A 15,826-nucleotide genomic window follows, 5' to 3' on the forward strand; every position below is an offset into this window, starting at 1 on the left:
AGGACACATGCAGAATCTGGCCACTGAAAAGACAAACAGGGAAGAAGAGAAGGCAGTCAGAGTCCTTTCTCCAGCAGACCCTGCAAACTTGGAGATGGAAGGGACTGACCCTAGGAGCACTAGCATCTTTGCTCCTGAAAGCTTACTGTGGATAGACTCAGAATCTGGAAGACCTGGAGTTAAAATTCTTCCTCAGATATCTGCTAATTGTATGACTAAGAAAGTCAGGAAATTTTTCTGAGCCTGTTTCTTCATCTGTTAAATGGGTTAGTGTGAGGCTCAGATGAGCTACTGTCTATTGGATACTTTAACAATTTTAAATTGAATTTTGAAGTAATAGAATTTTGAGATTTCTATGTTGGAAGAGACTTTGGAGATCTTATCCAAGTTCCTTATCTCAAAGATGAGGATACTGCCATCAGAGGTGAAGTAATTTGCCAAGGTAGTTTGACACAAGTGTGTCACAGTGACACAATTGTTTTTTGTTTTTTTTTTGCAAGGCAATGGGGTTAAGTGGCTTGCCCAAGGCTACACAACTAGGTAATTATTAAGTGTCTGAGGTCAGATTTGAACTCAGGTCCTCCTGACTCCAGGGTTGAAGCTCTGTCTACTGTGCCACCTAGCTGCCCCACAAGTGACACAATTGTGACACAAATCACAATTGACAGAGTAGGGATACAAACTAATTCTGGATTTGGATTCATTATTCTTTCTATTACTCTGTACTTGCTTCAGTACCATTTTATTTGACATTTCTTAAGACCTCACTTTCCTCTTCAGCTAGATCCTCTAAACTTATAGGACAGTTTATTGAAGATTACTAATTCTACATAGAGCTGATGAGGAAAAGATAAAACAACAATGGAGAGAGCCTCATCTAGATCTTTCTTTGCTTCTTTCATGAACATAAATACCTCTTATTATCCTTTTCACTGAATGAGTCCTGGGAAGGGGTTGCCTCCTAGAGATTCATTTTGAAGTTACTAAGAATAAGGGTGACTTTTCTGAACTTTTCCCCTTCAGGGTCATTTCTGTGAACAAAGAGGTTCCTTTTTTGAGGAAGAAGGTCTCACTTGTCTTGTAACAGAATGATTAAAGGGAAATAAAAAAGAATGGTCTAGAAACTTGCACAAGAATCAAACACCTTTGAAATTGCTAAATGAGACTATGTTTATTGGGTGGAAATCAGGTTCACAATGTGGTGGCCAACCCCACCAAAGTCTTAGGACATCAATTCTCTTCATAGTATTCCCCCCCCCCCCCAAATAACTTGCAGATTCAAATAGAAAAATAAATAAGCCAATAGATCACAAGCCAATTATAGTAATCACAAAAATACATGCTAGGATAACAATTCATGACAGGATTTTAAAATTTTAAAGTGGGGTAGAGCTTTGATATTTTTCTCTGATGGTATTTCTCAAGAGTGGTCATGTTAGTGAAATCACTACATCCTATTGTTAGAAGGGACAGGACAGGGGAAGGAAAAAGAGGAATCCCATTGGCAAGGCACAATTTGTTTACACACAAGTTTTGAGTGTTTTGATTGAAATGACCCTTGTGCCTAACTAGATATGAAGCAGCCAGTGGCGTCATCCCTGAGAAAAATTGAAGTTAACAAAATTTGTCTTTGTCTTTCTCAATCCTTCCTGTACCTTTCCTTGTAATCTCAGTGGTAGCTTCTACCTATTCCTTTCTTAGTATCTGCTGTCAAAGAATCATGGACTCTTAGAATAAAAGGTACCTTAGAGATGCTGCTTTAGTTCAAGCTAATTTTCACAAAGAAGGAATCTATAATAGGAATCACTCATAGCATCCCTGGTGAGGGGGTCATTTAATTTCTTCTGAAACACTTTCATTGATGGAAAACCCATTAGCATTCTGAGGTCACTATTTTCCTATTGGACAACTTCAAATATAAGGAAGTTCTGCCTTCCTTGTGTTAAGCTGAAATCTGCCATTCTTTCATTTCCATAAATTAACCCTAATCTATAGCTACATAACATGAGACTAATTCCTCTTCTAGAAAACAGCCATTTAAATACACTCATGTTCCCCATTAGTTTTCTTTTTTTCCCAGGTTAACCATCCCGAGTTCTGTGAATGGTTTCTCTTAGAATTGCACTTCTTCCTGTATACTCATCATCCTACTCTGGATAAGTTCCAATTGAAATTAGGTAGCCAGAACTAAGTTCTTTAACTTCTTCATGCTTTCTATGTATTCCCCATCAAAGCTAGCTTTTGAGAATAGACGTGATAAACTCTTTCATTATAAGATATAAAGAACCCATAATTCCTAATTTATTACCCTTCCCAGGAATATTTTGTCTTATCAGAAACAAAGCCTGAAGTCAAAGGAACGAGCCTATAATCATAAAGAATTCATGAGAAATTGGGATAATTTTAGAACAGAAGAAGGTATTCCTATGTACTTATAATAATGTAAAGTGAATGCCTATTCTCTTCACATGGACAATCAATTCTATGGGTTAGTCCAGTCAAGATTATTGAATGGGTTTTGTTAATTTTGGATGGCTGTGGGATAGGGAAGCAGTTAGTAAAGCCTTGAGATGATTTAAGTTCTCTTCTTTACTGTGGTTTCCCCAAGGTGCTGTTTTCAGTGAATCAAAATACAAAGTGAACTTTAGAAAGCTTAATCCATTGATATTCTATTTCAGAAAAGCCAAAATCAGTCTTTGACCATATACTTCATGCCCTTCTGGGGAAGATATCCCCAGTATAGTATTGCCATTGAAAGCTGGATTCTGAGTGAGTTAGGATGACTTCTAAATGTCCAAGGTTGTTTGGAGGTATGGGAGGGCAGTGAGGCTACCATGAAGATGAGTGATAGCAGTATGCAGAGGAGTGAATTCTTAATGATGTCATGAAAATCCCCTACCAGTCTCAGGAAATCCTTTTTCTTCACTCTACCCAGTTTACTAGATTTTGGGGAGTTTGTCTGGCATTTAGGGAAGAAGTTGACTTATATGAGAGAGGCTGTCATATGATTTTCCTTTTATTGTCCAGAATACAGGAATCCTATCTTTCCAGATGACCTTTTAAAAATTATACTAATATTTCCTTTGGCAAACAAAGCCATTAATTAACAATCCAGCAGCTTAGTCAGTTTGTTTTTCCATCTAACAAGTTGATGAGGTAACTTTCTTACCAATATCCTCATGCATAGAAGAATCCAATGGTTGACTTCAGTATGTGTCTTCCTGGCATATAGAGATATTTTAAAGTTTCTGAATGTGAAAGTTTTGCCAGTCATTTTTTTCCTGGACTTTCTTTCCCTGAAGAATTGGGTTTCTAACTCAATTAAACTTGTTTCTGTCTAAGGTTGAAGTGGGAACTCGATATAAAAAACAGGCATCTGACATGATGCCTTATAAAAGACAAGCTATTGAGTTAGAATGAAAAAAGATCTAGGGCTGGGAATGGGGTGAAAGGGCAGACCATGACTTTTTCCAAAGGAGTTTACATAGTGTTTCACATTCAACTATTTTGTCTTGTCTGGAAACCTAATAAAAAGCATGACTAATAGAAAACTTTCAACTCAGAGCAAAAGTTTTGGGTCTGCTCTGGAAGGGGTAGAGTTGTTTTTCACACTGTGAGGACTCACAGCTAGAAAAGGATTGTTGAACCTTGTCAATGCTCCAATCAATAAATAGGTTGATGAAGGACTTTGTCTTTGGGATTGAATTTTAAAGTAGTGCTGGAGAGAGTTACTATCATAAAAATGTTTCCCAATACCCATCTTATTCTAATATCTTCATTCCTTTGCTTCTTCAAGGCTTTTAGATCTTCTAGAATCCCCTGTCCAAATTCAAATATACTTTGGAAGGGTCACATCTTATATTTCTTTCAACTGACATCTTAAATTCTTATGAAATAATGATTGATAATCACCCAAGAACAAGTCTGGGACACAGAATGGATGCATGGGGAAGGATGGGACTGATGAAGGAGAGGTGTTGGTAAGGGAGGCAAATTCACAATTTAGCAGAGGGCCATCCAAGGTGTTGGGAACTCCACTGAGTTCAGGAGTCATGATCCTTTATGGCATTTTAGGAGATCATTATATATATATATATATATATATATATATATATATATATATATATATATATATATATATACACATGCTGTCTTCTTTCTTTCTCTCTCAACCTCTAAAGAAAGGTAAATGAGGGAATAAGAAGAATGTTGATTTTCCAACCCTAACTTTCTGTTTCTTTCTTTATGGCTAGACCTAATTGTAGGCCAGGACTGAAGTAAAGTATTCACAGATCTAGGTACTAAAACTTTCTCATTCATATTGGAGTTAAAAATAAAATACACCTTCATAGTATTTTACACTTTAAAAATGTTTTTACATTCAATATTTCATCTATTTATCATGAAAATATTTGACTGAGAGGCAGGTTAGGCACATGCTAGTATATCATTTGATAGATGAGGAAATCGAACCCCAGAGTAATTTAGTAATTTTTTTAAGGTCATATAGCAAATTTTTAGTGAAAGACTTTGGTCTTTGTTGGTCATGTTCTCTGCATACACACACATTCATATACATATATATATATATATTTGTGTTCATATAGATATATATACACACACATACATATGTATATCTATCTTTTTTTTTTTTTAGGTTTTTGCAAGGCAAATGGGGTTAAGTGGCTTGCCCAAGGCCACACAGCTAGGTAATTACCAAGTGTCTGAGACTGGATTTGAACCCAGGTACTCCTGACTCCAGGGCCGGTGCTTTATCTACTGTGCCACCTAGCTGCTCCCTATATCTATCTTTTCAATGCAGCATAGCCATTATTCAACTAAAGTTCACAAAAGTCTAGGCAATTTTGAATGGCTGGAGATGTGGAACTCCTGTTGGGATGAAAACTCTAATCCCATTATTTTTGCCCCATTTCTTAAGAGTGTCTATTCATTTACCCCAAATGTGACACTTTTAATTCTTTTTTTGCCCTATTAGTTAAAATTGGGACTTATTGTTATGGATACCAGACTTGCAGACCCATATGTTGGAACCATAGGATGAGCCCTGCCTGGATTCCCTTCATTGCACCTTGTGTATGTGTAAGTAAAGATTGTATTTAGATTAATGACTGGGAAAGACAATTATAAAAACTAATGAATGAGGGTTTACTGTTAACACAAAGATCATGGATTTTGAGTTAGTAGGCACTTGAGAGATTATCTTCTCCAATTCCTTCATGTTAAAATTGAGGAAACTGAGACCCAGAGAGGTAATGTCTTGCCTCATGTCACACAGGAAATAAGTAGCAGAGCTAAGGTTTCAGTCTAGGCTCTCTGATCCATATCTAGTACACTTCCCTGGATTACTCCTTAGTTATAAATGAGATGCTCTCTCTTTAGTCAATCCCTAATAGCCTTTGATTAAAATGGGAGTTTCAACAACTCATTTTGAATTTTTCATATCAGAATCAGTCTACAACTTCCTAGACTGACAAACTACACTCAAGCATTTGACTTAAGCTAACCAAAAATTAACAACCCCAGTAGATACATAAGCAGGATCCTGAATTTGCTGAGCATTCTTCCTGGCTACTGAGAATATGCTGACCTTTAATGCTCATCTCTTTAAAAAATCTATACATATACATATACATATACATATACATATACATATACATATACATATACATATACATATACATACACATATACATACATACATATATATATATATATATATATATATATATGAATACATACAATTATGTATATATAATCACTTGAATTTTGTAGACTCTTTTCCTGGTTCAGATCTGCTGGGCAAAATCACTAGTTCTGACTTAAAACGTGAATCAATGGGAAACCTTTTCTGAAATTCACATATTTGATTTCTAGCTTGATTTATACATGTGCACTACTGACTCCCTAGTGATTTCATATAGGTAGAGAATCAAGCTTTATTTTTAGGCATTTACTATCTGGTTAAATACTCCAATAGGATTATGTCTTAATCACCTTGCCAGAGACTAAATAATGCCTCTGTTTTAAGTCAATGGACTTTTAAATGCCCTCCTTAATTTTAACTACAGCAAGCTCATTACTAGCTTTCACTAATATAGGATGATGAATGGCTTTAGGGAATTAAGGGAAAGAAATAGGAAAAATCATCATCAATGAAAAGTGAATTATGATTTTTTTCTGGTGGTGGTGGGGTTACAAAAGTGTGAGATGGTAAGGGAGGTTAGTATCATGGGATGCAATAGTTGACTTATATGTGTTTGACAAGACATAAGAATATACAAAAACATAACATTTTTTTCTTTTAGATGGGGCCCTGGCTAGTCACCCGTGGGGCGTTTCTCTTCTTCCATGCTTCTCACTGTCAGGTAGTAGATGCGGTTGGCTTCTGGGTATGTGACTTTGCTTAGCGGCAGTTTGTAGATGGCAGGGTTGTTGGTTGTCAGAAGCAGGAAAATGAGGGTTGAGAGACAAAAGGGCCAGGTGCCAGGAGGCAAGCCAACCTGAAAAGAAGCATATTAGGTTAGGGGGCTAACACACTTTTATCTTTTTGATGGGAAGGGGGACCATGGGCTGGTTGCCTATTCATAGTGGACCCTTGGGAAGGACAGGAGGAAAGAAAGAAGTGAGTAAATCTCTCCTCTCAGTGGAAAGATGGGCAATATTGGGATGGAGGCTAGTAAGAACAAGAGAGCTAAGAACTTGGTGACCTGGGTCATTTGCTTCCCAGAATTTCTCAGTCCAACGAATTCAAGGGTACTTTATTGAAACTCTCCAGAGAGATATTTCTCATACCATTCTCTTCCAACCACATCATATATATGCTTGTACATGCATGCAAACATTTTCAGAGAGAGATATGCTTCATGTTTACAAATTTAAACAGAAACATGGATACAACCAAAATATTAAAAGTACGTATATGGATGTCTATACCTATGTACCTATATAAATATATACTATACACATGTGCATACATACACATACCCACATAAACACACTAATACACACCCATGTAAATATCCTCTATACACACGCACACGTACATACATACCTATATAAACATCGATTTATACACACTCATGTAAACACACACATATATTCATATAGATATGTCTACACATGTGTCTGTGAGTAGCACCTGTACATATGTACACATGTATATATTCTATATAAGCATATTCCCATACAGATGTGTTCTTATAAACACATACCAATTCATATGCATAATACCCATTTAAATATTCACCTATAAGTATGTACCCACAAATTCACTCATATGTATATACATATATCCATATAAATATATACTCATACCTATGTACATATGCATGCATGCCTATAAAAGACATACTTTTATGCATGTGCTCATAAAGACAGGCACTTATGCATAAAGACATACCTAGACATATGTATAGATGTATATATCCCACATAAATATATGCCTATATTTTGTACCCACATAAATATACACATAGACACACATACAGAAATATGCACACCTAGACTCACATATGTACATCCATATAAAACATCCCCATAGATACAAATACACAGAGGCAGACACAGGAACCCATCAGCTTCTCACTAACCCTCAATTTTCTGCATCCTACATTGAATGACATGAGGTTGCCTAGACCATCATAGACTGCCAGAGAGGTCTCCCCCAATGTACTGAATGTCTCTCGTACACTCTAGGTTTCTACCCAGGGAATTCCAGACTTACCACTGACATCATGTTGGCAAGAGCTGCTCCCATGTAGGCACAGAATAATGCTGGGAAGAGAAGATGAATCAGTAAGAGGGAGGAAGTCTTTGGTGGGAGAGCCATTTATCCATAGCCTCCTTCCCACAGGATGGATTCAGGGAAGGGCAGCACTGGCCCCCTCCCTTAACATATACACATAGACTTGAAACCTTTGCCTTAATGCACTTTTTTTTTCAACACTTGTCAATAATGGATTTGAAAATCTTAGAGACCTCAGGGGCTCTTTGTTGCAAGCCTCTTATTTTACAGTTGAAGAATCTGAGGCCCACATTGTTAAATATCAAATAGGCAGCAAGTCTTAGAGGCAGGATTGCCTTTCTTCTGTACTTATGATTTGTAATACTCGCCATTTACAAATTAACTAACCTACCTGACCCTCACCTATAAAATGGATATAATAATAATAATAATAATAATTTGTATTGACTACATAGGACACAGGGTTTTTGTGAGTAAGGTGTTAGAAAACCAAGAAACTATTCTTATAATTACTTTCAGGCAGGTAGGTAGTAAAGTGGATACCTCAAGACCTGAAGTCAGGAGGATCTGAGTTCAAATTTAGCCTCAGAAAAATATAAGTGGTGTGACCTTGGGCAAGTCATGTAACCCTGATTGCTTCACATCCAGGGTCATCTCTAGTTATCCTGACTCATATCTGACCACTGGCCCCAGATGGCTCCGGAGGAGAAAGTGAGGCTGGTGACTTAGTATAGCACCCCCTCATTCAAAATAACTTCATAGGTTTGTCATGTCATCTTCTCCTTGATTTCGTGGTCTTAGTCAAGAACAAAGGACAAACGTTATCAACTGTATGACCCATGGCAAGTCATGTAATCTCTGTCTGCTTCAAAAGTTTCCTCAACCACAAATTGGGGATAATAATCATACTTGCCCACCCTGCCCCCACCCCGAGTTGTTGTGAGGACCAGGTGAGATAATATTTGTAAAGTTTTTAATGTAGTGCTTAATACACAATAGGAACTGAATAAATGCTCATCCCTTCCCTGATACAGATCATAGCCTGCCTTTTGTTGTTAGTTCTTGTTTTTTCCTCTTTTTATATCTTGTCTCCCCAATTAGATTATAAACTCTTGAGGACAGAAACTATGCCTTGTGCTCTGTTATCTACATCCATTCCCTCACATGTGGCTAGGTATGGAGAAAGTGCTCCTAACTAGGTGTAGCTTGATTGTTTGGTTAAGGCAGTGACCTTCCCCTTAGTGCTAAGTGCTTTGCAAATATTATCTTATTTGGTTTTCATAACAATCCTGAGAAGTATTGCTGCTATTATCCTTACTTTAGAGATGAGGAAGCAGAGGCAGTGAGAGGATACCACAGCTAGTAAGTGTCTGAGGCTGGATTTGAACTTAGGTTTCCCTGACTCTAGCCCTGATGCCCTAATCCACCACCTGCTGGGTGATTTAGTCCAGATGGTCCTTTCCAGCTCTAAGTCTTCTCTTTTCTGTATCTCCTAGAGGACCTAGCACACGATAAATATTCAATATATATTTGTAGCCTACTGAATATTTTTCAGTGCACCTTCTCTGCTCTGTATGGATCTAAGCTTGAGTCAAAGTTCCTTTGGAGTAAAGCCTTAATCATTGTTATTGCTGGTAATGTTTTCAATGGGCTTTCAAATATGTGTCCTTGTTTATCTCTATTATTTCTTTGGGGGGCAGATTGGGGGAGGTATTAACTCTGTTTGTCAAATGGGAAAACCAAGATTCCCAGAGCTGAAGTGATTACCCCAGAGTCATTCAGGGGATTAGTGTGACTTCTCTGGATCTCATCTATAAAATGAGGGAGTTGGACTGGATGTACTCTATGACTCTTGCATCCTTTAAATAAATCTATGATCCTATACATGCATTTTGTGACTAAGAAAAAAATAACTAGGATGCCCTTGGCTCTGGGCTCCTCGAATACCTACCACAGATGAGTGCCAAGAGATGAGTCTGCCAGGTGAGAGCATAGAACATGCCGCCGATGGCAACACAAGAGAGGACGCAGTTGTAGCTCCACAGGCCCATGTAGATGCTTGCAAAGGGTGTGGCCACTGTCAGGGCTGTAGAACAAAATGGGATTTTTTTTCAACAGGTCCTGAATCCCAGAGATTTGACCTTGCCTAGTCCTGGGTATCAGGAGGAACTTCAGGAGAGTGACTGTCACATTCACCTCCTCTTCCCTACCGCCTCAACAGTTACAGGAACAACTTCAAATACCATTCCAACCTAAGAACCCAGAAATTAGAGAAGTCAAAAGAATTTTCTTCCTCCCTTGACCCCATGCACCATTTACTCAATGATCCTCATTTAAAATTTCTCCTTCATTTTCGAAGAAGACAGGACATCAGGGAGGTGATGCCATGACAAACACATGAATTGGATTTGAGGGAGGGGGTGCTGTGCTGAGTCATCAGCCTCACTTTCTCCTTCATAGTCATCTGGACCCAGTGGCCATTTATTGGTCACACAGCAATTCATCTTTTCTAGGAAAACAACTTGGATCAAAGCTCTTCCTATTGGAACCAAATTCAAATTTGGGATTATCGTTATTGATATTAACCACTTCCCTACCTATAATACTTTGCTTTCTTCTGCAAATCTCTATCCATTTTTAAAACTCAGGTTAAAACTCCACTCTCCAGGAAGCCTTTTAGATTTATTCTCCTTCCTGTCCATCAGTTTCCTTTACACATTTATGTGTTCCATGTGCACTAAATTTGCTGATGCAAAGCTTTGTAAGTCTCCAAGTCTTTTTTTTCCTCCCATGTATTTGTATGTATACTTTGTCTCCCCAACACTGAGTGCTGGTTTCTTCTATCTTCATTTAATTCTTCATTCTTCTGCAGTACCTAACATGCACCTACTGGTCACTCAATTCAGAAAATTAATGGCAACCTCACCCATGATTTTAAAGGCAATTCTTCAGAGAACTGGAATGAGAAGTAGCAGCAACCCTCTGTAAACGTAATTCCATGAAGATGTAGCAAAGTAGATTCCCCCTACCTGCTAGCATGCCCACAGCTGAGCCAATTGCTGCATGGAGACAAATAAGTGGTGAGGAAATAAACAGGGCCACCAGGAAAATGCCACCAGTCCAGGGGTTGCTGCAGCCGTACACCTGACCCACTCCAACGGGAATGGCTTGTAAGAGCTACAAAATCAACAGAAACGAGGGCAGGTCACCACGGAGCATGAATAAATGCACCCATGTACTGTTTGGGACCACACCTTGAGCAGGTAATGAAATGGAACAGGATGGCCATTTTGGGCCCCTACTTGTGGGAAAGAAAAGTTTGCGAACAAGAACAAATGGCTCTTCTCTCTGCCAGCAGTTAGGAATTCCCATATCTCAAGTATAAATCTTGGGCAACTGACCTAAGCAGGGGGGCTTAAGAAAAACAAATTTCCAAGACCTGTGGGTCTTTCATTTTGATAGAGAAAGCTCAACCCAATAATAGTATGATAGGGCTTCTAAAGCACTGAAGAATCTCCCCTTGAAAACTGGAGAGTCATTAGGGTTAGATGGGAATTTTGAGATCATCTAATCCAACCACTTTATTATAAAGGGGGAGGAAGCTGAGATGAAATGATTTTTTTCCAAAGATGCATAGCTGGTAGCAGTGTAAGAGCCTGAACCCAAGTCTCAGTGAAGCAGGGATTATTTTGCCAGTTTCATTTCTTTCTTCTTTTTCCCTTCTATCTTCAGAGCTGAATAGACTCTGTGGCACATAGTAAATGCCTAATCATTGTCCTAATGAGTTGACTTTCCCTTTCAGTTTCTCATCTGAGCCACAATTAACCATCAAACATAATTTATTGAGTGGTTACTATTATTTGGCTAGTCCTCTTCTGGATTCTATGAGGAATATAAGAGGGGAGGACTTCCTTCTTGCCCTCACAGAGCTTACAGACTTATTAGGGAGGAAATATATGAAACATCAGAGGATGATAGAAAGAGTGTAGCAAGGAGCATGGTATGATGGAATCTAGGGATCAAAGAAATGAATGAAAGATGCTTTTAAACATTTTTATTTATTTAAGGCAATGGAGTTAAGTGAATTGCCCAAAGTCACACAGGTAATTATTAAGTGTCTGAGGTCTAATTTGAACTCAGGTCCTCCTGATTCCAGGGCTGATGCTCTATCCACTGCACCATCTAGCTGCCCAAAAGTGATATTTTAAGGAAAGAATTAACAATGCAAAATATCAGAATTGGAGTAGAACTTGAGATTGAAGAATCTAGTCCAATTTTGTATCTAAGAACCATCCTCTCAACAGCATCTACATTATCATCTACCATCTTCTTGAAAGTTCTCATTGATGGGGAATTCACACTTTTTGAAATAACCTTTGCACTTAAGAATCCTACAATCTATTGGAAAACAAGACATACTGTATATTCTGCTCTAAATAATTAAGACATAATTTTCTTTATGTTTTGGTTCTGAATATGAATAACTAGCATATTCACATATGTATGTACATACATACATATGCTACCCCATTGCTGGGGCTTCTACAGGAATTAGAATCTGTAACTTTATTTATCTTGCTTTCTTGTTATTTCTTGAAGAATTCTGATTTATCTCCCATCAACTTTATAAAGTTAGAAACTTCAGTTATATACACTCAAAGCTTACTTTCTAGACTGAAGAATATTTGTCTTTGCAATCTATCCTCACTCAACAAAAATGAGCATGGTATTATGGAGAAGTCAATGCACTGGGAATTTCTGAGATCTGGGTTTTTATTCTAATTCCGCCTCCAACTAGGTGAGTGACCCAGGGAGACACTTCTCCTATGTGAACATTGACTTTCTCATCTGTAAAATGAGACATTTGGGCAAGGTGACCTTTAAGGTAACCTTCCTATAAGCATCTGTGAGTGCTGCTCTTCCTCCCACAATCAGATTGGAAACTCTCTCAGAACAAGGACAGTGGGTCTACTCTTTTCTTTCCTTCTGTTTTTCCTCCCTCTTAGAGTTCCTAATACAAAATTGTATAGACATTTTAAATAATGTGGTTTGAATGATACTAGAGACTTTTAAGGAGCTGAGGAGCGAGGGCATTCTAAACTTGGGCACCTTGCACATGTACAGGAAATAGTGTATAAGTGTGAAAACAACAAAAAGGGCAATTTGGTTGTAACAAAGTGAGTGAAGAGAAAAGATGGGCAATATGATTGGAAGGGCTGAACAAGTATTTACTGACCTTTGGCTACAGCCTGTATAAGTTGGTCATATGATTCCCTTGGAGCCAAAGTCTGATTTTCATTAGGGGCCTCTCTAATTTCTTTTAGGGTTTCTATTGAAAGGGGCTGTGCTAGCTGGCAAGTCTGGTCTAGGGAGTTTTCCAACACCATTTCCTGGCACCAAGAAAACACTATAATAATGAGGAACTCGGCTTAGGTCCGAGGAATAGTCTGGAAATCTACTCAATCAATATCCCATGCTCCTAACACCTTGCCAATGTCCAAGAAACCAAAATCCATTTCTTGAACTGAAAATGGAGGGTTTTGTTTTTTATGAGATTTTAAGCCCAAGCAGGCAAGAATGAGAGGAATGAGAGGACAAGTTGCTTTGGAACAGAGCCTGTATTTGCTACTTCTATTGTAATTCATATTTCAGCCTGGTCAGCTGTATCAGGGGGCTGTTCTTCTCAGCCTGGTACCCCTGAGACCCTGATATGAAGGGCAGCCAGGTGTGTCTTGGAAATTTACTGAACACAACTGACTTTCCAAAATCATCCTTCCCTCTATGTCTAACCCACCACAAATTTTCAGCTTAAGAAAGATGAAAAACAGAACAACAAAAAAACAAAGCAAGTACCTTAGCAAGTTCCACCTTTATTTTAGAAAGAAAGTGCAGAAAAATGACATTACCCTGATAGAACCCTGGTTCTCACCTAAACCAATCCACTCATCTTATAGAAACAGAAATCAGTGAAGAGAGACAAAGAGATTTTCCCTGTGCAGGTAGGGAATAAAAATCAATACTTAAAATCTAGGATTTCTGGGGTTGATTCTAGTAATTTTTTTTTTAACATCACACAATACTGCTTCCTTGTTAGTTCAGAGCCCAAATTATCTGGTAGAGAGAAAGCAGTGGCTATTGGTTGCATTTTACTACCTAACCTAGCAATGCAGATCTGGTAACTGAAGGATTAAGTGAGAGAGCTATGGCTCTAAAATGATGGAGATGACTTGCAACTTTCCTCATTTTGACCCCGGGTTTGGGTGGGAAGTACAGGACTTCGTTTGAATAGACAACTTCCAGCAATTAGTGGACTCACAAAGAGACATCTATTCCTTTTCACTGACCACTCTGATCCTGCACTCCACCTCAACAATTAAAGTTTTAGTTCACAAGGCATAATGCCCCTTTGCATGCTGGAATGTTCAGCTTTTCCAACTCCATCACAGGTAAATGTGGATAAAGTAGGTTGTAAGTTGAGAGTAGCAAATATAACTTCTATTTCTTCAGTACTTCCAAAGATTCTCTACTATCTAGACCAGGGTTGGGCACATTCTTCTCTTGAGTGAATTAGTTAACTTAATCATCATTGATAGTAAATCTCACCTTGATCATTTAATTTATCTCACTTTGATCATTTAATGAATTAACAAGTTTTTAATAAACACTTACTGTTTGTCAGTGATCATCACAGTTGATGCTAAGTGTTAAAACGAAAGTTAAGCAGTCTGCTTTCAAGGAGATCACATTTTAGCAAGGAATAAAATCTAAAGCATATATAGATATGTGTATTTATTACATATTATTACACATATATATGTATATATTATATAAAAGGTCTAATTCACATAAATACACATTCTAATATAATAATGAATAAATTTATGATATATATTGTTTATTATACAAATTAGATGTTTTTTATATTTACACATCTATATATACAATGTAGATATTGACACATATCTATAGACACACATGTGTACATGCCAATATGCACATGTATACAAAATGCTGACACACAAGCATGATTGTATGTAGGTATATATATATATTATATACAAATTAGCATGTGAAAATTCATTATCAAAATAAGAGAGTTTAGGGAGAGGATGGTAGTTGTGAAATATGTTTCTGGCTTAGAACAACATAAGATGGAGAGATGATATCAGTCACAATACTGAGAGGTTAGGGAACATCAAGTAATCTTGGAAAGACTCACCAGAGGCACTTCAATCTCAGACCAGGTGATGTTGGGTGCTGAGTTGATGGGTTGCACCAGTGTTGTGGGGAAGAAGAGGTTGTAATGGCCTGTGGCTGCCATGTACAGTGATACTGCAATGTTGAATGGGAGTGTGAAGACAGGGAGGTCCCATTTACTGAAGACAGAACTCAAAGCACTGGAAAGAACTGGACTGGAGCAGCAAAACAAAACAGTCATTTCATGAATTATTGAGGTCACATGCAAATACATGATAACTCACATTTCTTGAGTGTTTTAAAGTTTATTAATTATTTTCTTCACAGAAATTTTATGAGATTTAGTTATTATTGTCCTTATTTTACAGATAAGGAAGCTGAGGATCAGAAAGATTGTCCTTTAGCCATGGTCACATAGCTATTACATGTTCGAGACTGGATTCAAACCTGAACCTTCTAATTCAACATAATGTTCTTAACTGCTGTACTTCATTGCCTCATCACCAAATATTCTCTAAATAAACTTACCTTTATCTCCATCCTATCCTTTTATGTTCTGTTGTTTGTGGTTCAGTCATTTCAGTTGTGTTCGACTGTTTGTTGATATTATTGGGAGTTTTCTTTTCAGAGATACTGGAGTGGTTTGCGATTTCCTTCTCATACAGCCATCTCAGATGGAAACATTTTTTTCTTAAACCGAAGATGTTGAATATAACTTTTTTTCATAGGAAACAAGAACTCCTGCATTCTGATGTAATGCAGGACAGGAAGTTATAGATATTGTTTCTTTATGATAAACAAATATCATTTATTATGATTTTAAAATATTTATATAGTTCTTACCTTGTGCTAGGGGTTGTGGTA

The 15,826-nt window shown here is 37.6% G+C and overlaps 1 protein-coding gene across 2 annotated transcripts in view; it reads right to left on the bottom strand.

Moving 5' to 3' along the window:
* Window positions 1-15,826, bottom strand: part of SLC14A2 (solute carrier family 14 member 2) — a 68,575-nt gene that overhangs the window by 37,167 nt on the left and 15,582 nt on the right. For both annotated transcript variants that reach the window (XM_074202343.1, XM_074202344.1), the window contains exons 5-9: window positions 14,985-15,177; window positions 10,795-10,942; window positions 9,717-9,851; window positions 7,745-7,794; window positions 6,347-6,521 (exon numbers count right to left, since the gene is read on the bottom strand). In XM_074202343.1, the coding sequence (XP_074058444.1) occupies window positions 6,347-6,521; window positions 7,745-7,794; window positions 9,717-9,851; window positions 10,795-10,942; window positions 14,985-15,177 (701 nt within the window). The remainder of the gene's footprint in view (window positions 1-6,346; window positions 6,522-7,744; window positions 7,795-9,716; window positions 9,852-10,794; window positions 10,943-14,984; window positions 15,178-15,826) is intronic.

This window comes from Macrotis lagotis, chromosome X (genome assembly GCF_037893015.1).
Source record: "Macrotis lagotis isolate mMagLag1 chromosome X, bilby.v1.9.chrom.fasta, whole genome shotgun sequence".
NCBI classification, from domain to species: Eukaryota; Metazoa; Chordata; class Mammalia; order Peramelemorphia; family Peramelidae; genus Macrotis; species Macrotis lagotis.